This window comes from Penicillium soppii (genome assembly GCF_028829465.1).
Source record: "Penicillium soppii strain IBT 18220 chromosome Unknown utg000005l, whole genome shotgun sequence".
Lineage (NCBI taxonomy): Eukaryota > Fungi > Ascomycota > Eurotiomycetes > Eurotiales > Aspergillaceae > Penicillium > Penicillium soppii.
Genome location: NW_026643235.1, coordinates 4698630 through 4719275, shown reverse-complemented (window position 1 = coordinate 4719275; position 20646 = coordinate 4698630). Strand labels below are relative to the sequence as shown.

Genomic DNA, 20646 nt, shown 5'->3' with positions numbered 1-20646 from the left:
ATGGGTACAGATTAAAACCCCGGATAAATCGCTGTGAAAAGACTCTAAATCCGTTACACATTTCATAGCCGACCGATTTATTTTTACAATGAGATCACATACCTTCTAGCGTAAATGCCGCAAAATCCCTCCAATAGGCAGCAACTTCAAACCATATCTCAAATTAACAGCATATTGCACATTAAAGAACGTTTTGTGCGGCATATGAAGCAGAATTGTTCGGATGCATGTCATATTCCCTCCGCGTTGATACAGATAACATGTAGGATTGATTAGGGGGCAAATAGCAATATAAGCTGTAGGATATTATAGTTTATTAGGCCGAGCACTTGGAATGACTATTGGTAGTTTGAGTAGTCTGGGAAGGTAGCCTGCTGTGCAGGCAACCGTTCGAGGCTGACGCCTCGTTCGTCTACAGCAAAGTGTACATCGTCATCCAGCGGTTGGTCCACGACTCGCCTAATCATTCGGTCTAATAATATAGCTCTTAATCCAACTATGATTCCACGCGCAAAATGAGATTTTCATACTCTACCCTATCGTTAAAACCAAGGCTTCTGGCCGTCATTAAAACCCGTGTCCCCGCTTGGAGAATATGAGCATAGTAGATCAAGGTATGGTTTAATTTTACAATGAACCAGCAGGAAATATGACGTCCAACGAGAGCTATAGTCGATTAAGTCGTAAAATCACCAAGAAATCATCACAAAAAAGGGCAGAACCTTACTGATATCATCCGAAGATGCTTGACTTCCAAGCGAAGCATGGCTTCAATCTTAAATTTCCATCGTGGCACACAAGTCGCTACAGGCGATCGCAGCAAAAAGTTCTTCCCTCCATACCTAGATATCTCCGATACTACGGAAGTGCGCGTCCCTACCACATCCTCGATACGGAAGACATGCCAGCACACCGGCGATTGCAGGAGCTCTGCGATCATAATCCAGACATAGAAGCGATACAAAGGACGCAATATCGTGATACCAATGCGCGCCTCTCATATCTCGGAGGTCACATAGTCCCAAAGTGGACTACCAGTACATTGCTACAGCGATCTCAGTGAAAGCAACAGCGGGAATTTTAACCCGAAGCAGAAGATGGGCTATATTCGTGCAGCCAATATTCGTGCAACTAAAGATGTGTACCAATCTGTACTACGATCTATACAACGGCGTGATTGACCTGGACCGGGGCTTGAGATTGTGCCATTACATGCGCTTTTAGCGAGCTAAGTGCACCGATAATGTGGCGCGAAATTCGGGCAATGTCGCATTTGAGTACAAAGCTGCAATCACTTATCAATCCCCCGCAATAGTGTTTCTTTTGGCGATATTGAGTCTCAGATAGGTCATAATTTTCGAGCGCAAGGACCTTGTGGCTTGCGGCTGAAAACTTGCGAGCCTGCATTGAACCGGCGAGTATAGCCGATTTGGTGGTATACGACAGGGGAAGATGACAGTGTCATGCATGTGTTGTGATCTAATTGGGCCATATTTTCTATTCATTAAATTTATGGGCGGTAATCGAATATTTTCTTGAGATCGCCTAGGTAGCCTCTCTTGATTGTTCGTGGAGATCATACAAGGGCGATGTAATATGAAGATGTGAATATTGTATTGCGGACGGACGAGAGAAGGAGAGAGAGAGAGAGAGAGAGCGAGAGATATCTAGCTATCTACTCCATGGGAGACTATCCCAATGTGGGATGTCACCTGACATCCCCAACATCCCCCTCATAGGCTCTCATGCCTCCGGATCCTCCACAGTTGACCAGGCAAAACAAGCGATCTTCTTTTCAATTCAATAACAAATGCACTCTGAAATCCTGTGGGTTTTCAACCAATAGGAGGGCTCCATTCAGAATGGAAATCCTATCATGTTGTCCACTTCATTTCTTCCCTTTCGCTCCACCCTGTTCTCACATCCCTAGCTGTGTGATGAATCCGGGGAACGCTTCTTCTCCGAGTGGCTTCGTGAAACCATCCGCCACGTTGGCCTTGCTCTCAACCCTTTCGAGGTCAATGTAGCCCTTGGCAGCAGCATCTTTCACAAAGAAATATCGCATGTTAAGCCATCTTGTCGAGTTGCGACCAGTCTTCTTGTTCAAGAGTAGCTGAGTGTTGATGTTATCTGTGTAGATCACCAACGGATCGCTTGCTCTGGGAAAAACAAAGGCTATGGCAAGTTTGCGAAGCCACATGCCGTCCCGTGCAGGCTGATCAAGTGCGCACCATTCGGCGGCCGTGGTTGACGGGGCCATAATAGTCTGTTTCCTGGTTGACCATTGGATTGGACTACCTCCAAAGAACCAGACTGCGCCCTCAGTTGACTTGTAGTTCAGGTTGTCTCCGTGTGAAGCGTCGGCATAGGCATAGAACTGTAACTCCTTCTTCTTTCCGAGTGTGATCGCACGATCTGGATGCTCTCGGAGGTAACGAAGGACCTGCACCATGGCTTCTTGGTCGTGAATAGTGGTATTCGCAGATTTGTGTTGTAGCTTTGTAACATAGAACCTGATATCGGGGCGCGTACGCATTGCCAACCAGTTCAGACTTCCCACAACTGATAAGTAGTCGTCATTATCTTCGAGGGTCGACGTTGCATCCTCGTGGCCTTCGGACCAGTTCCATGTTGCCGGTAATGGGATACTCCTTCCTTTGCAGTGCAACATGTCTGCTTTGTGCAGGATCTTTTGGACATAGGCTTTCTGGGACATCCGAATAGTCCCGGCGTCGTAGTCTCGCTCTAGCAAGCAGCCAAGGTACTGTTTCGGTTCACCGAGGTCTTTCAGGGGGTAATGCTTGCTTAGTTGAGCGATCAGGGCGTCAATCTCTTCATCAGAAGGAGCAGCAACAATGAAATCATCAACATGAAGCATTAGAATGGTCATCTTTGCTCCGACACCTTTCTTGTAAACACAGGGGTCATCTTCCAATGGTTGGAAACCCATACCACAAAGGGTCTTGTCTAGCTCTTCGTTCCATAAGAATGCAGAATCCCTAAGACCATACAAAGCTTGGTCTAGGGAGCACACCCAGGACTTGATCCCTCCTTCGTCGTCATGATATTCGAAACCAGAGGGCTGCTGCATGTACACAACCTCTCTGTGAGCACGGGAAGCATTCAAATATGCTGCAGTGAAGTCAACCTGCCTCCATTTCAGATTGTAGATAGCAATGAGGCTTAGCACGATCTTGATCAGTGCTTCGGAGACCACAGGGGCATAGCAATCTTCCCGGTCATCTTTCTTTTGCTGGAAATTTCCACACACAACCCAGCGTGCTTTGAAGGTATTAACAAATCCGTCGGTGTTTGTTTTCACAGTGTACACCCACTTGCCAGGTAGAACGCTCGCACGTTTTGGTTTGAGTACCAGAGTGTATGTCTTTTGTGCATTCAGATCCTCGATTTGTTGAGCCATAGCAGCGTGCCAGAATTCCCAGTGAGGGGATTTCTGTGCTTGTTTGTATGTAGTGGGAATAATGACATCCTTTCCATGAAGGGGCTTATCATTAAATATGATGATTGGTTTGACAGGAGCAGTGACAGCGAGGGCTGCTGGTCCCTCGGAATCAGTTCTCGAGGAAGCAGGCGCGGCTTCAGCATCATCAACAGATCCCGCAGATCTCTGTCCAACACCCTCCTCCCCGTTGTTACCACCTTCCTCCGCACTTGTTTTCTCGTGACGATCGAGTCGTGGTCGCTTCTTCTGCATTCTGGCAATCGATGCACGCTCGACGGAAAGGAGGGGTCGATTCGGGTCGGAGTACCGCTCCGGAGGGCATCCCTTGGTTCGGCGATGTGATACTCGTCGTGAAGGGGGTGGGAGGGTTGGATCTGGTGTAGAACTGACTGAGATAACTTCTTTGGTAACAGAAGCAACTTGATCATGCGATGATGATGATGGTGAGACTGGTGCTGGCACTGGAGATGAGTCTTTCTCAATAGACATGTGGATCACCGTCTGCTGATTCGCTCGCTGATCTGTCTGCTCGCTCACCTGCTCACTCTCTTCCCTATAAAGGCGTAACTGATCTGGTGATAGGAATGGGAATCGGTATTCCTGAGGAGAGCGAGGCCTATCTGGCGTGTGGTGTGAGGCAGGAGCAGTAGCAACAGCAGGGGTAGGAGTAGGTTCAATAGATGTAGATCTGTTTGAAATCCTTTCCTCAATGCGCTCAGTTTCTTGGCGTATATCCTGCCATTCATTGCTCATGGTCTCGATATCTTCCTGTAGTCGATTTAGGCGTTCATTCAGTATAGCTCTTCGTTGCTCGTCGCCACTGTCTTCTGTAGCGCGCATCCGCTGAGGTTGAATAACCTCCTCGGTAATTCTCTGCAAAGGTGCATGCGCACGTAACAAAGTGGGTCGAGTCCGGGGACGAGAAGCAGCTGTGGACCTGTCGAATAGGTGTGTGCTCGAGGGTATGTGCAAAGACGGTGCTTGTTCAATTTGTCGAATCTCTCTTCGGGGAATGATCCCGGGAGTCGTCTTGTAACTGGAGATGCTGTCTGGCAGAATGGTCTGTGAAGGCTGTGCCGGAGTAGCTTCTCGGACCTGTGGTCGGTCTTGCTGAATTGTTGACTGTGGTTTTGCTTGCTCGCCCGAGCCAATGAATGAAGTTTGATAAATTCCTGCATTTCCAGGATTGTTGGGAGCCTTCGGAGGGCCAGGGGGAAGTGATACAGCCCCTGTTTCACCGTCGTCATGCTCGTCACTAGGTTTGTGGAAAGTAACATCACGAGATCTCTTCATCTCCTGGTTCACGGGATCCCAGATCTGGTAAACATGACCGCCATCCCCCTCATAGCCGATAAGGTAGCCCTTCCAGGCGCGGGGTGCGGCCTTCCGAGATTGCACTCGCTTATCTTTCGGAATGTGCACATAGGCAGTGGATCCCCATGGCCGTAGATGCTTGAGAGTTGGCTTGGTATTTTGAATGTGAAGAAGCTCACGCCAGAGGGTGATTGGTGATTTACCGGTCTCGCTGTTTGCAAGACGGTTCACAATGTAGATAGCAGCTTGGTGAGCAAATGGCCAGAGCGTTTCATCGAGTCCTGAGTCAACAATCATGGTCCTTCCAATCTCATTGATATAGCCACCATACCATTCGGCTGTGCCGTTTGGTTCTGCAGTGTACGGAGGAGTGAGCTCAAAGACGAACCCACGTTTCTTTCCCCACGTAATGAATCTTTTGAATTCGGTGCCGTTGTCGAGGCGCCAAATACCGGGGTATCTACCTGTCAGCAGCTTCATTTCCTCGCAGAATTCGATCATGCGGGTAGATATCTCTTCCTTCGTCTTTGTGAAGATGCCTCTACCCATCCTGGTAGCATCGTCAACGATTGGAACCCAGTACTTCTCTCCATTTGGGCCAGGTGGAGACATGGTTTGTGTATCGATGTGGAACTTCCAAGCGGCATCCTGGACTCGAACCTGGGGTTCTCGGGAGACCTTCCTTCTCGATTTGGCAAGCAGGCAGGCTTCGCAGTCGATATCTAAACAACTTGGCATTTCAAGGTCTTCAACCATAATGGCATCCTTGATTGTTGCAGACATCTTAGCCTTACCGACGTGTCCGAGACGGCGGTGAATTTCCATTGCGGAGAGCGCTCGGAATGCAATTCCATCATTATCATTAGTGTCTTCTTCGTCACTGGACTCTATGCCGTAAAGTGAGGATTCGTAGCCTTCATCATCAACGTAGCCATCATAAATGTCGGAGAGGTCATCGTCTTCTAGTGGTTGACGTCCTCCATCGTCGTTTAATGGGCCAATAAGGTAAGGGACTCCTGGCGCAGTGTCTGTAAGACCGAATAAAGTGCCGTCTTCTTCTTCGAGGCATTCATGTCTTAGGTTGTGAAACAAATTCCAGTCTTTCCTTAGACGTTCTGTGGATAGTATCCTACCATCCATTGTGGGGCTGTACCAGCCTGCAACAAGCACACTTTTGATAATGCCGTTACGATCTTTGGCTTGGACGAGGATCATGCCTTTGCCCTTTGTGATGACACGCTCGCCAGTGACAGCTCGATATGCATATGCATGTGTGGCGGGGACAGGGTCATAAGTGAAGAAATCTCCATAATGGCTTGTCATTGTTTCTCTGGAACCTGAATCCAGCAGCCATCTTTGGTCGACGTTGCCAGTAGCCATCGCTGTGATAGCCATTCCACAAGAGCCGTCTTGCTTCTTCTTCGCAAGAGTATATGCCCACACACCCCTGTGAAACTTCCAGTCTCCAACAATGTTGTCGGCAAGGTGGTAACAATTCTTGGCATTGTGGGGACCAAGTCCACAGAAACTGCAGTTACCGTTGTCATCCACTTGCTTCTCTGCTTCACGCTTCTCCTTAGCGTATTGGTGAATGTCTTTACCCTTCGGGGGTGCACCACGGAACTTCTTTCCGGAGTTATTGTCAGACTGGGACTGTGACTCGGAGGTAGCAGGTGTTTGGGTCTGTGTCTTGTTGTCGCTACCCTTGGTGTTTGGTGACTTCTTCTTCTTGTTATTGGTACGCCCGCCTCGAGCAGCTAATGCGTTGCCGGTTTCCTTTCCTTCAGATTCAATCTGTAATTCCAGGCAGAAGTCATCGAGCTCTTCCATAGTGATAGTCGACTTTGAGGTGATTCGTTCTTTGATGAAAGTGATCTTCTGAGATTCTTGTTTGAGCTCATTGATGATGTATGTGAATGAAAACAGCGGGGTAGGTGCATGGCCTTGTCTTTCAAGAATGCCAAGCAGCTTCCGGAAGGCGACAATGTATTCCTTCACGGTAGCGAAACTGTTTCGCTTTAACGTCGTGAATTTCGTAATGTCGTTAATGATTTGATTAGCCAAGTTGCCGCCACGAATTACCTTAAGAATCTCTTTCATAAGGGTATCGGCGTAGATGGTCTCGGCTTTTTCACTTAGCTTGATCCCTATGCTTTTCTGTTTCTGACGCAAGGATGGACGGATGATGGTCTTGAGACTTGAGTGAAGGTGGCTATATAGCCAACCTGCTACAGTCGCTGACCAGTACACCCATCTCTTATAGTCAGCATCTCCTTTCTCCGGTCGTGGGATCGAGTAATCCAGCAGCTGTTGAAGACAAAGGGGGTTTAGCACAAAGGTTGCTTCCTCAATCCACTCCTCAATGTCATCAGTGGTTTCCTCCAAGATGCTGATCTTCTGCAGGTTCACCGAGATAGGAGCGGGCAAATTCGTTGCCTGGTTCTCTTCATCATCGGTGAGGTTGACAGGGTCAGTGATGGGGACCTCCTCAGAGGTTTCGGCCATGATGACGGTGGGTGGGTCTTATTTGAAAGAAGTTGATATGTTTTGTTAGGTGTTGCTAGTGGTCCAGACTAGCTGAAATCCAGAGGAATCGAAAAGAGAGAGGCTCATAACCTCGTGGAGATCATACAAGGGCGATGTAATATGAAGATGTGAATATTGTATTGCGGACGGACGAGAGAAGGAGAGAGAGAGAGAGAGAGAGCGAGAGATATCTAGCTATCTACTCCATGGGAGACTATCCCAATGTGGGATGTCACCTGACATCCCCAACAATTGTCCTTCCAGTGGTCTTTTTATAGGTCATTATGTGTACAAAGTAGGTCCAATTGTTACCCGAATCCGCAGAATGGCCATCCTATGATGAGTTTAATTTCCCGCTCATGCTCTCAAAGTTCTTGAAGATATCCAACGGCATAGGCTCGAGAGAATTCGGGTCTTATGGCTGATAGGTCAAGCGTGAGGCCTCTGCCAAGGTCGCGCTTTCTTGATCTTGGTGAAACGAGTCCAGCTTCGAGAAATAACTTGGGATGCTTTGATAACGTTACTTCGTTGGACTCGGCACCTCCAAAGATAACTCCTTGGATGAGTTCGGGGTGAAAAACATCTTTATCAAGATACTGAGCCCGCCACGTTTGGAGGGCTCCGCCGTCAATAGTCTGCGATATCCGCGCGCGAAAGAAGATCACCAGCGACGGTAGCTCTGCACTGAAAGTATTTCCTAGAAGAAGAGTCTCCCATTCAGCTCAGCTTTGGGTTAGATTAGCACTTGTTAATCACATCACACACGGCGGTTTGTAGGCTACCGAATAGGTCTTGCAAGGTAATGGCGTCGGCTAGGTTCGGAGGTGATCGAGGTGTCAACACACGCCATAACTAATGCTGATTATCCTAAAGAATTTTACACCCTTCGGACATTCAATAGTAAGGTTGCGACAAATGCATCGTGGGACGCAGTACAGAGGGGTAGGGGAGTAAGCACTACGAAGTAAACAAGGCTCCAAATTCAATCTATGCGATCTGGCTTAACAGGGATGTATTCATGTTGAACTAATCAATATTAGAACTGCGGCATCTGACCTATGGGTGACCACCCCCCGTAGATTGATAGGGGTGGTGCAAGGAAAATATGCGGTATCATCCCACAAATTGGCCCACTCAAGAGAAATTTGGTCACTTTCAATCTTGGGCAAATGTTTGCCCGAGAATAGATTCTGTCGAATGCTATTTTGACTCCGCCGATAGAAATGTGCGAAACCTCTGTATTTTATTGTAGCTGGTTCTGGCAATTTATAGGGATCTAAATATGACTACATGATGAACTACAGTAAATAGTGGATACCCTCTGGAAATTCACCTGACAGATAACCCCAGCCTAAGTCCGTATTAGCGCATTGCCCCTTAGAGCCAGCGTTATGCCTTAAGAACTTCCTAGGAAGATCAGTGCGCCAGTTGCATGACGAAGGTGAGTTCTCACCTAGCTTCTTACCTTATCTATTGCACTCTCATCCTTCTCGCCCATTTCTCACTCGGCTTCCAAGGCCATATGCCAGATACGTCCTTCGATTGGCCAATTAGTAGTACCGGATTTAGAAAAGTGGATCAAGAACTTCTGTCCCCAGTTTCATTTGCACCGCGGGGGAAGAAACGTTTAGTTAGCTGGTTCTTTCTCTAATTAATTGTTCTTGCGTCCGTTTATTACAGTTTTCAATCTCAAAAATAATTCATTACTTGAACATTCTTATTCAAAATATATATATATATATATATATATTTTGTAATTTATTGAACAATATTATGAGGTATAAAGAGTAGATGACGAGTGCTCAGCATTATCTAGTCGAGTATTATTAAATTCCACGGGGAGCCATGGATATCTAAACTAGAGAATCTTATACCATATACCGATCTTTCATCAAACATGGTCCACATGCCTCAAGGCTCTTTACTCCCTCATTCATTCAATTCTCTATCTGCAGATTTTAACCACTTGGAAACCCAGCAGCCTACCAAGACCCTGATTAGTCTTTCTGCAAGAGATCATTCTTGGGACCGGGCTCATTTTTGAGTCATCCACGTCATCGCAGCTTGACCGACCGGAGAAAAGTATAAAAGCGAAGGGGTGTCGTGTCTACTGTGATATATCTTTCCGCACGGTCGTATCACTCGCTCTCTTCTCAAATCGCAAAGTGACTAAGTCGTTTCTTATCAAGTATCAACATGTCTGAAGGTTCGCCGCCTTGTTTAATCCATGACTTTTTGCGGGACTAACGAATGCCTAGCAGACTCCCAACGTCCTGCTAAGGGCAAGGAACCTTTATTCGAGAGGATTTTCGAGCATCATCATCATCACAACGAGGAAGAAGAATGTCACGCTGATAAGAAGAATGGAGTGTCGAACAACAAGGATAAACCAAAATCCTATAAAGACTATCTGGAAAAGGACGAGAAAGCCCTCAAAGATTATTACGAGAAGGACAAGGAATTGGAAGCCGAGGGTCAGACCTATGGGGGTTTGATGTAATTCTATATCTCGCTGGATTCCGTCTTAATTTCCCTTGGGTGAACACTCTTATGTTTAGAGAATAGGAGGAAAATTAGCAACCAGTCGCCTTTGCAGTTGGCTGCTACTTAGTAGGCATGTCGAAACGCATCAAATTGACACTTCAGAGTGATTATATTATCAGAACATCTTTTTGAAAATGCATAAATTCTGTATTTGTTATTTTTGTGGCCTAGTCCAGCAGTGGCAAGACTATGAGGCGAGTATCTTTTCGCCAGATGCTGGGTCAAACAGTAACTCATTTTACTGGTGCTGAGGGCTTTTGTGTGGCGTGATTTCCCGGATTTGCTTTGCACGACTTGGGGACTAGGTCGGGAGGTTTGTGGTACAGTAGTTGCAATTTAGTCTCATGGAAATACAGTAAACTGAGCGTAACTTGCGATAGTTCTTGATAGATGCCTAAGACACCAAATTTTCTCTTCCTGTGCAGAGTCTTCCCTCATTATACAGGACATACAGCGAGCCATTTAGTTCTTAACCTTGGCCTCCGTCGCTTTTCTAAGCTTATCCCCGAGATCTCGATTGACACGACCGAAGAGTTCTGCAAAGAGTTTAGAGTAAGTAATTGCCATATGTTGAACACTATACGAGGCGAACGAACCGTAAACACCATCACGCAACTTCGGTGACTTGACCCCACTGATATTTCCCGCAAGGTTATGAATGACCCTGTCCTGATGCCCTGGCTCGCGACCAAGAAGTTCCCACAAACCTGCAGGTTGAACAAAATCCTCGTCGGTAATTTGGCTGGTGTACGTTGACACCTCGCCAACCCATTTCTCGTGGTCGGTATGGACGCTCAGCGACTGTGAGGTAACGCCACTTTCCTCAGTCTTAAAGTGTGTTGGCTGCAGGGTAGATCCAACGTAGTTCGGGTCAGCACCATAATTGCTATCAAATCGCATTGCTCCATCCCGTTCAAATGGACAGTAAACAGGGACTTTCGCAGCATTCGTGGGGAGTTGTTGATAGTTGACACCAAGACGATATCGAGCTGCATCAGGGTACGCGAATAAACGGGCTTGGAGAACTAGATTCGGGAATCAACCACTGGTCATTCAAGTATCATTTGATATGTAACTTACTTGGATCAGCGGAAGCTGCGAATCCGGGAACCATAGTGGAAGGCGAGAAAGCGGCCTGTTCGATGTCGGTGAAATAGTTGTTGGGCTAAAGAGTTAGAATAGGCATCATTTGCAGGAAGAAACAATAGCTCACATTGCGATTCAAGGTCATTTTGCCAATCTTCTTCAACGGGAAGTCCTTGTGCGGCCAGACTTTGGTCATGTCGAAAATATTCCAGCGATAGGTTTCGGCTTCGGAAGGGCTCATTACTTGCACAAAAACATCCCACTGCGGGAAGTCTTTTCTTTGAATGGCATCGAACATATCTCTGATCATGTAATCAGGGTCCTCTCCCGCGACGCGAGTTGCTTCCTCTTGTGTGAAATTCTTCACGCCCTGTCGCGTCTTCATGTGGATTTTGATATAATTGAACGAGCCATCCTAACTAGTTAGCGATAGGTGGTTGTCACTACGGATGTTATCCTTACCGCCTTTGTGAACTTGTAAGTATGTCCACTGTATGAATTGAGGAATCGAATGGATTGTGGGGTTCCTCTGTCACTGAAGAGAATCAAGAGTTGATGGATGCCTTCCGGGTTCCCGACGTGGAAGCTAAAGTATGTTATTAATGCAGAAAATCATGGTTGTATCTAGAGGGCTTACTCCCAGAACTACATATATTAGTATAATGTTGAATCGTCTAATGGTCAGAGTTCGAGACTTACCATGTTTGGATCGGGCAAATGGGATCGGGGATTCCTTTTGTGGGAGCGATTGACAGATGGAAACTTGATGGGATCCCGAATAAAGAACACAGGCTTGATTGAATTTTAGTTAGCCGCTTTACCTTGGTATAAAAGCGCAGAAGCATCAATTTACTCACCGTATTGTTGAAGACCCAGTCGAGGTTTCCTTCGTCGGTGTACATCTTCATCGCCCATCCATGAACATCCCGCGAAGTGTCTGCAGAGCCCGATTCCGGACCGACGGTGGAAACACGAAGGAGAATAGGAGTCTTCTTTCCGACTTTGCTAAGGAAGCTCGCACAAGTGAGATCGGAGCAGTCCTCGGTCGCCTCGAATTCTCCGTATGCGCTAGAATTGGAGCAACAGTCAGCAACGTGTTGCAAACCGACTATAACAACCAATTTCACCTACCCAACGGCCTTTGCATGAACAACGCTACAGCACCATTTAGTTAAAATCAGTATTGTATAGTAGATGAACCTGTTCATACCGCTCGGGGATTCTCTCGCGATTGAAGTGCGCGAGTGTTTCAATAAGCTGAGTGTCTTGGAGCAGCCCAAGGCCGCCAGTCCCTGAGCGATTCCGCATCAAGACCGCAGTATTGTTGCTGGCGAAAGGGCATCCTGTTCTAGAATCAGTATGTGTAGGATTGCTGATCCCTCCTCCTACCCCAAAATGCTGACCTTCCGCAAGAGTGTAGTATTTATCCTCAGACATGGTAGATTGTTAGATGTTGGAAAAAACAAGATGGGAAAGGAAAAGCATCAGAATAAAGCAGCCAGGGCTCTCTAATTTAAGCAAATGAACCTCTCAGTGAATTGCTTTATCGTTCCGCCATTCTTTCCCAATATGAATGACGCTTCCACGATCCATTTGCGGACCATTCAGAACATCTTGATTACTTTGCAGTTCTTCCGCCCGTATCAGTGGTCAATTTCGCCGAGCGAGATATCTACCTCATACAAAAATGCCACCCCTTGCTTTCGTACCATTTCAGCTACCCCTCAATGGATGACTCAAGCTAACATTCCAGCGGGTCACCTCTGTCAAAAGGAAATGGGTTAATTGGCTTTTTGGGTGTTGGATCTAATAGGACTATCGTGTCAGAAGTACTGTTTTGCTGTATGTGGGTTTTGTTTCGGATATGAGCTTTAATGACTCGTACAATTATGTCACTACAATACGGCACACAACTATGATTTGTCGAACAGCGTTTCCTAAAGCAGCTAGGAATTTTCTATATACCCCACCTTCCGAACTAGCCCGCCCCCGGCCGATCTTCCGATCTTCAACCGATTGGCTAATTACCCTATCCAGAAGTAGATTAAGTCTGTCCTCTAGTTTTCCGCCCGATCCAGGCCCAACCTAATCTGAGTTGAAGTTTGGTTTGAGGTTTCCGTTTCAGGAATAAATGTGGGACTCCCAATTTGGGTTATGAACTATGCAAACACCAATTATGTGCCCAGATGTATGAACCTGCTGATTCAGCGGCTTTATGACCGCTGAGAGGCCAATTTATGCAGAAACTAGGTCGGAGTGAGTTATCTCCGGATTTTCGGGGCCCCAATGACTGGGTTTGGGATGGGTCTAGGTCAGGTCTCCATTGGGTCTGGGTTGTGCGCCGTCGACTGAAACAGGTTCAACTCGTACTTCTTGAAGCTTGTCTGGGATCGCATACCCAATAAAGAGGGCACAAAGGTGGATTTTTCTTTAGGGGTAATTTTATACGGTACATCATGAGCTGTGGGCAGAATTCGACTCAATGCTCTGCACAAAGTGAAGCAAGATCTACATGTTGAAGTCTATTCCTCGATGTTTTGTGTTTTAAGTTGGGTAGTGGAAAGATCCTGAATTACATGCCGATATCTGACTGGTCAGAAGCTACTGCCTCATCTGTTCAGGCTAGCATGGGGATAGTCACGCCTTACGTCAAGTCTTCTACTCCTGCTGAATGCTGTACACTTGATCTCCCAAACATCCGACCACTGGTTTTCAGACTCCACTTTCTCTTGCGACCTGTGATCACCTTCGTTAAGCAGACCCAAATCCGTCTAACCATCAGTCTCCTCAAGTTGACCACTCGGATTTCACCGGCTTGACAGTTCACCCTTGCGATGTCTCAAATTTAGATTTAGTTGATTATTCAGTCAATTCACGGCCGGCGCAACGCGCAACGAATAGCCCATCTCACCTGGTCTAGCTCCACCTAAGCTGCATAAAGATGAAATTGTTATGCTCCACTATCTGTCAATCTATCTAATTTCACGTTCCGCCAAACCCCTCCCATGGACAGAGAAGCGAGGTTTTCTCTTCATTCTACTCATTCTACTGGACCAAGTCAATGGAATTCAGAACCATGACATCTTGACATGATCTGGACGGCTCGGTGCAAGCCATCGCCACACGGCAAACGCTAGAATGGCCATGAGAACAGTAGGAAATGAAGAGATACTGCCCACGTCTGTGGATCCGCTTGTCTGTTGCTCTACTCAAATCAATGACGCCACATGAGGGGTTAGCAAAAGGAATGCATGGGCTAGCTGTTGCATGAAATTCGCTCTACTTATTTCTAAAAGCTCAACCCATCAGATATAAAAGGCGTCTCGAAGTTCCTTTCTCCGTAGATGAAACAATACATTCCCAAATATTTTTCATACAATTCAATTCCTTACAAGTTCTCAAACCTGTTCACCCCTCAACATGACTGTTGTCAAGGACAATTCCAGATTCGACTTCATTGTCGTCGGTGGAGGCACAGCCGGCAACGTCGTTGCCGGTCGCCTGGCTGAGAATCCCAATGCTAGAATCCTAGTTATTGAAGCTGGTGTCGAGAACGCCAAGGACCTTGAAGCCATCAGAGTTCCTTCCAATGCGATGGAACTTCGTGATAGTGAGTATGACTGGGCCTTCAAAACAACCATGGTTAAGCGAGACGACTATGAGCGCGTTGAGAAGCCCAACACGCGTGGAAAGGTCCTCGGTGGTAGTTCCTCTTTGAACTACTTTACCTGGGCGCCTGGATCCAAAGGCACTTTTGATATGTGGGAGGAGTACGGTGGAAAAGAGTGGACATGGGATCCACTTGTTCCCTACCTGCGGAAAAGCGTCACTTACCATGACGACGCAAATGCACACTCGCCGGAGCTAAAGAAGATTGGCCAAAACGGCCCGATCCCGATTGCTCACTCGGAACTTATCCCTGAGATGCAGCCTTTTAGAGACCTTCTCACAAAGGCATGGAAATCGACTGGTCATCCAGTGACCGAGAATATTTTCGACGGCACTATGTCTGGCCTAACTCATAGTGTCAACACTATTTACAAGGGTCGTCGCTCTGGCAGCTTCCTTTGTGTTGCCGACAAGCCAAACATCACTATTCTTCCTCAAGCGCATTCGAAAAACCTCATTATCGATGACAAGACTTGCAAGGGTGTTACTGTCATCCTAAGCTCGGGCCAGGAGCTTAATCTCTTCGCCAACCGTGAAGTCATTGTCTCCGAAGGTGTCTTCGAGACTCCTAAGCTCTTGATGCTAAGCGGTATAGGGCCTTCTGAGGAGCTTAAAAAGCACGGTATCCCGGTGATTGTTGATAGTCCTCATGTCGGGCAGCATCTCCTAGATCACCCCGGTGTTCCTTTCGTTCTTCGTCTTAAAGATGGCTTCGGTATGGACGATTACGTTTTACGTAAAGGAACCCCACATCACAATCAAGCTATTCAAGCCTACCAAAACAATCATGGTGGTCCATTGGGCTCCGGGTTCCTTGAAATGGTTGGATTCCCCCGGATTGACAAGTACTTGGAAAAGGACCCTCTCTACCGCGAAGCGAAAGCCTCCAACGACAACAAGGACCCATTCTGTCCATACGGCCAGCCGCATTTCGAACTTGACTTTGTCTGTCTTTTTGGCAGTGCCTTCCAGTGGCACTATCCGACCCCTAGTAAGGGCAACTACATGACGGTGATGGTGGATCTTGTCCGCCCTGTTTCTGAAGGCGGCACAGTTACGCTCAACAGCAGCGATCCCTTGCAGCAAGCAAATATCAATCTCAACTACTTCAACAATGATCTCGATATCATTGCCATCCGCGAGGGTATCCGGTATGCCTATGATGTCCTGCATAGCGACGGTTTCAAGGACATCATCGAGGACGAGTACCCCTTCCCGATGCCGCTGCACGACGACAAGCTCATGAAAAGAACTGTGCTCGATCGCTCTCAGACCTCATTCCATCCCTGTGGTACTGCCCGTCTCTCCAAGAACATCCAGCAGGGTGTGGTGGATGCCGGTCTCAAGGTTCACGGCATCAAGAATCTTCGTGTGATCGACGCATCTTGTATCCCTGTCATTCCCGACTGTCGGATTCAGAACTCCGTTTACATGATTGCCGAGAAGGGTGCCGATGCTATTAAGCGTGACCATTCTGACTTCTACAAATAAGTCACTTTGGGTACGTTGGCGCCATAAAATGTTTACTTTTGAAATTTAGTATTTTGTGGCCATAATTTACGCACATGTGGACTTGTATCTATCAAATTGACTGTATGACAAGTATTCAAAAGCTAAGCATGCATGTAATTCTGTGCAGACCCAAGTAAGACTCGGCTTGTTCTACTTTTGCTTGGTAATTGTCATTATCTATATTTCCGCTGAATATGATTGAGGCTCTAGTACTACCAGGAAGGCCTACGGCGCTTAGAGATAGTGAAAGAGGCGGATATTTCGTTAAAGATATCTTCGAAAGGAACTCAAGTTCCAAACTCATATAACCCTTTTCATGGACTAATCAGAAGCCCCATCATTAGCAAGACACCCCATAAGAAAAGAGACCCCTTAAGAAAACTAAGCATCCTTGGAACATATTCCTCTAGAGCTCTACCTTGTTTGTGGCTTGGTAGAGATGGTAGGATCGGTACCATGTGTTTCACATATAGTCAGTCACATGGTCCATTATTTTTCTTGTTCAATCGTTGGTACCTAGTGACCTTGCTAAATCGCATAACTGGCAAGGTATTGGCTACCGGGAACCTCATGAATAAAGTTCAGTGCCAAGTTGCTCATGAGAATGGCAGCGCTAAGGTTGTCTCCAACTTTCACGCCATCAGGCGGGCTCTTACACTTCACCTCTGTTATCGGGACTCATCAATCTGCAGCATGTAGTCTTGAAATGCAGGTGCACTGGATGCAGCTATATAAATGCACTCGAAATGTAAATTTCATGATGGACGGGGATCTCAAGCCTTATCCAGGTACTTCTACACTCGCCCAAATTAGGCTCCCACAGGTTAATAGAACATTAGTGGATCCTCGGTATTAGCGTCTTGTGTGAGACCCATGGTTGTCTAGCTCATAGATAAGGAGATATACAAGTAATAAGAGCAACCAATAATGCAAGTTGTTGACGTTTGACATCGTCTCAATTCCGAACTTCGCGTTGGCCCAAGCTTGGGCCCATACATCGGCATCGACCGCCTTATGATTGGTCAACTAGTATTACCGGATTCAGAAGAATCGTAAAGCGGTGCGTCATTTCGGCCCCAGCATTCCATTTACATTTCGAGAGAAAATATACTGGGTGATATAATAAACCCGAAATTTGATGACTGTAGACGCTAATTTCCGTGCATTGACGACAAAAGCGAATCCGGCGACCATCCATCTTCAGCTAATAGCGCGTTGTTTTCGGTATTCCCAAGGCAGTAAAGCAAATTGAGAAGACATTTCTCGACTCCCTGGCGCGCTTCCAAACTCAACGTTCCAAGAACCTGGACTAGGTCCATGAAATAATTCACCTTGTATTGCCCTTCCTCAAAGAGCCTTGTTAGGCTTTCATATAAGATAGAGCGCAAGTTGTGGATTGAACGCCCCCACATATGATGAGAATGCCTTAAGGATATCTCCAATTCATGAAGTGTATTCGGTCCGTTGGATGTTGTTGAGTCCCCATCGGACAGGGCGGAAATTGACTCCTGCATCAGGACACTGATGCAAAATAAACACCAAAGCATTTCGTCTTCCCACCCCGTATTGTGGTAATCATAGGTGGAAGACTCAATAGAGAGCAGAAAATTATCACGCAACAGACCGACGGCGGCATGAGTGAAAGGATAGGCAGAGAGCCCTCTAGTGTAAAATGATCCCATGAACGTTCTCATATCTTGAATAAATGATATCAACCAAAGACAGCGGACCTTATGGACATCACAAGATAATGGCTGTTGGATAGCGCTGGGTGATAGAAGAGGACGAGAGATTAGTTCGAGGTTATTCGTGGACTCGAGCCATGACGGTCGTGACATCAGTGAGACACTGGAAGTAATCAGTATCGCAAATTCTTTATACTTGTGACCGGCTATACTAACAGGTAAACCACAAGTTGCAAGCGCCAATTCCCGTGGAGCTTTTCAACCCCACCTTTGGCATCGATCATTCTTTGTAAGCCATCACGGTGGATTTGCCAATCTTCCACTGTACCCCAGTATCGCTGGGTTAATTTGGATCAGCTAATGTCCCACAGTAAAAATCGCTATTAGTTGACATACCTCGAATGTGAGCAGACGAACAACAGCCGCAAAAGAGTCATCGCTTAGCTCCTTATTAGGATCAACAAGCCAAGAGCGTAGTATCCTGACAGCCTCGATCTTATATTTCAAGGCATCAGAAGATTTCGACCCTCGTTGTGCGGGAGTTCCAGCGTATAGATGATACAAGTGCGCAGCTGAATGCGCCATGACGCAGTTGAAAGACGAAGCATTGGAGAGGTCCAGCGGGAACCAAACATCCTTCATCGGATTGAACTCAGTGACACTCAAGTCTTCAAACATCATAGCCGCATGAGTGCTTATCCCTACCATGCCGTCAGTAAAATTTCCACATGCAGCAAGGTCTTCATACGCACAGTGATGCAAGAGTTTCTGGTGCTGGGTCGTCAATTGAACAGGACACGTCTGGAACGGATCAGGCCTCGAGCTCGACAGCGCATAACTCACACCACATAATAGCTGGGTGGGAATGCCGGGAGATTTCTCTTGATTCCCGACTATGTCCATATTCCCAACCTCTGGCAACCCTGAAGATCTGTTTGTATCTTCTGATGTTGAAACATCTTCATTAGAGCGGCCCTTTGAGCGGAGAGGCATATTTCGCGATAAATTTCTCTGGTGACATGCTTTCGCCTCTTTATTGCGCTGATGTCGCCGCTTCCAGTGTTCCTTCATAGCATGGCTCCGAGCTTCAGATTGGATGTTCCCTGTCACGAATGCGAACTGGGGTGTCCCACTAGAGGAGCTGGAGTCCCGCGAAGACATTTTTCATTTCTGGCCATAGGAGGCGTTGTTGGAATAGCGAAGTTGATGGATCCAATTGTGGAATGCAAACATCGCCAATACCCGCCCAAAACCCCCAATCCGTGGCTGGACAGTCGGGTCTTAGTCAGCAAACCCATCGGCCCCGGGGGGGGTTCAGTTTAACCCCCAAAAGCAAAAGAAATTGACCTACTTCTTTACATAAATATGCAGAGTAATTTTGGATTCTATGATTGTAATGATCTTGCTCGAAGATCGTCACTTCCATTTTCACTGTTGTTTTGCCTTGCGTGGATGACCTGAGTTTAAATTTAGCCCAAACCTTGTCTGCTCAAGGTGGTATAGTGATACAACTGAAAAGTCTGACAGATTTGTGGATATAGAAAACCTGTCAATCCGCTTTAGTGAGATGCTTTAATGAACACTCCCTCAACTCATGACTCTCCCTTAATTCGCCATTTACGCGCCCCAGTTATATCTTTTTTTTGTATGTTCAAGATCAATGAACCAGCGTAAGCGGTCGAATTTGCATATCTCTGAAAATATCTATCCGACGAAGTTCCTTAATTCATCGATTCTGTTAGGCAGCCCGATACAATACAGCTATTTATCACTCACAATCATTTGATTGAACAATCACCTTGTTCACGAGCTCCTATCCATTACAGAATGAATTGGAGCAAGATTGAAACTTCCATTCCAGTATTATTACAAAAGTATAGTTTTAGGAAAATCGTAATTCTGATTTTGTCGACCCAAAAGAGAAGCATATACCTCGGTTAGGTCGAGGCAAGCCATAGAATCTGAAGTAGGTGGATACATTTGTTGGTAGAGCGGATTTTAGTTCGAGCCCGTCAACGAGCAATTGATAAAATCCATCTATAGAGGTACTCTATCGAAAAAGCGTCTGTTCTAGAATGTTATATGGCTTAGACGCTAACATAGCGCTTGATGAGACTAAGAGAGATTCTACTACCATATAAACAGGCAGGCTGTAGATGCTGTTCCATGGAGATCGTGTTTCACTCCCACTAGACGGGCCTGATGACAGACGCAACAGAATGGGCCCGAAGCCCCACATGACCGGTGGTACAACCGTGGAAATACTAGTATCCCACCCCTCAAAGCTTCACGATTTATGTCTCGTGGCTGTACGACAATTCATGGTGGCTAGAAGTTTCCACAGAAATGCAAACGAAACAAACTTGAGAGCCACAGTATGAATATGGCAAAATATCACCTCCGTCTCCCACTCTCGACGTTCTGGTAACGCTGATTTTGATAGTGCATGATATTTAACCTATCATGTAACACCGACGAGAGACGTTAGCTTCCCCATGTAGTTTCCTTCCGATCTCTCGTTATTAGACTGCGGCAACATCCTCAATATCCATGGATATCCACATATCCTCTCCGCAGATTGCGGATATAGTATATCACCCAATATCCGCAATCCTCAATTTTGTGGATATGGTATACCACCTAATATCCTCTGGATATTTGAGGATATCCAGTGGATATCAAATAGGCCAAACATGCCTAGCCTCACGACTCTTTTAAGTATGTATAATTTATGCAGTTTCCTACGTATTTTTAATGTAATCATAGTGTAATCATTAACTTTCAAGATTTCAATTTAGTAAATAAAATTCCGTTATCTCCATATAATATCAACTACCTTAAATCAAT

General features: G+C 46.4%; 5 protein-coding genes across 5 annotated transcripts; 2 read left to right on the top strand and 3 right to left on the bottom strand.

The window, feature by feature from the left end:
- Positions 1-1918: 1918 nt before the first annotated feature.
- On the bottom strand, positions 1919-7282 carry N7529_007222 (uncharacterized protein; the record flags this gene model as incomplete). Its single annotated transcript, XM_057242749.1, has 1 exon — positions 1919-7282. The coding sequence occupies one exon, from the start codon at positions 7280-7282 to the stop codon at positions 1919-1921; it is 5364 nt and encodes a 1787-aa protein (XP_057098108.1).
- A 2217-nt stretch (positions 7283-9499) lies between these two features.
- N7529_007221 (uncharacterized protein) lies at positions 9500-9803 on the top strand (the record flags this gene model as incomplete). Its single annotated transcript, XM_057242748.1, has 2 exons — positions 9500-9509; positions 9562-9803. The coding sequence occupies 2 exons, from the start codon at positions 9500-9502 to the stop codon at positions 9801-9803; spliced, it is 252 nt and encodes an 83-aa protein (XP_057098107.1).
- Positions 9804-10309: 506 nt separating this feature from the next.
- On the bottom strand, positions 10310-12370 carry N7529_007220 (catalase; the record flags this gene model as incomplete). Its single annotated transcript, XM_057242747.1, has 11 exons — positions 10310-10383; positions 10444-10872; positions 10928-11012; positions 11061-11348; positions 11396-11519; positions 11571-11578; positions 11633-11725; positions 11791-12001; positions 12065-12088; positions 12144-12276; positions 12337-12370. The coding sequence occupies 11 exons, from the start codon at positions 12368-12370 to the stop codon at positions 10310-10312; spliced, it is 1503 nt and encodes a 500-aa protein (XP_057098106.1).
- A 1983-nt stretch (positions 12371-14353) lies between these two features.
- N7529_007219 (GMC family oxidoreductase) lies at positions 14354-16093 on the top strand (the record flags this gene model as incomplete). The annotated part of the gene is made up of 1 exon (XM_057242746.1): positions 14354-16093. The coding sequence occupies one exon, from the start codon at positions 14354-14356 to the stop codon at positions 16091-16093; it is 1740 nt and encodes a 579-aa protein (XP_057098105.1).
- A 1824-nt stretch (positions 16094-17917) lies between these two features.
- Positions 17918-18960, bottom strand: N7529_007218 (uncharacterized protein; the record flags this gene model as incomplete). The annotated part of the gene is made up of 4 exons (XM_057242745.1): positions 17918-17962; positions 18012-18137; positions 18196-18500; positions 18552-18960. The coding sequence occupies 4 exons, from the start codon at positions 18958-18960 to the stop codon at positions 17918-17920; spliced, it is 885 nt and encodes a 294-aa protein (XP_057098104.1).
- Positions 18961-20646: the final 1686 nt, after the last annotated feature.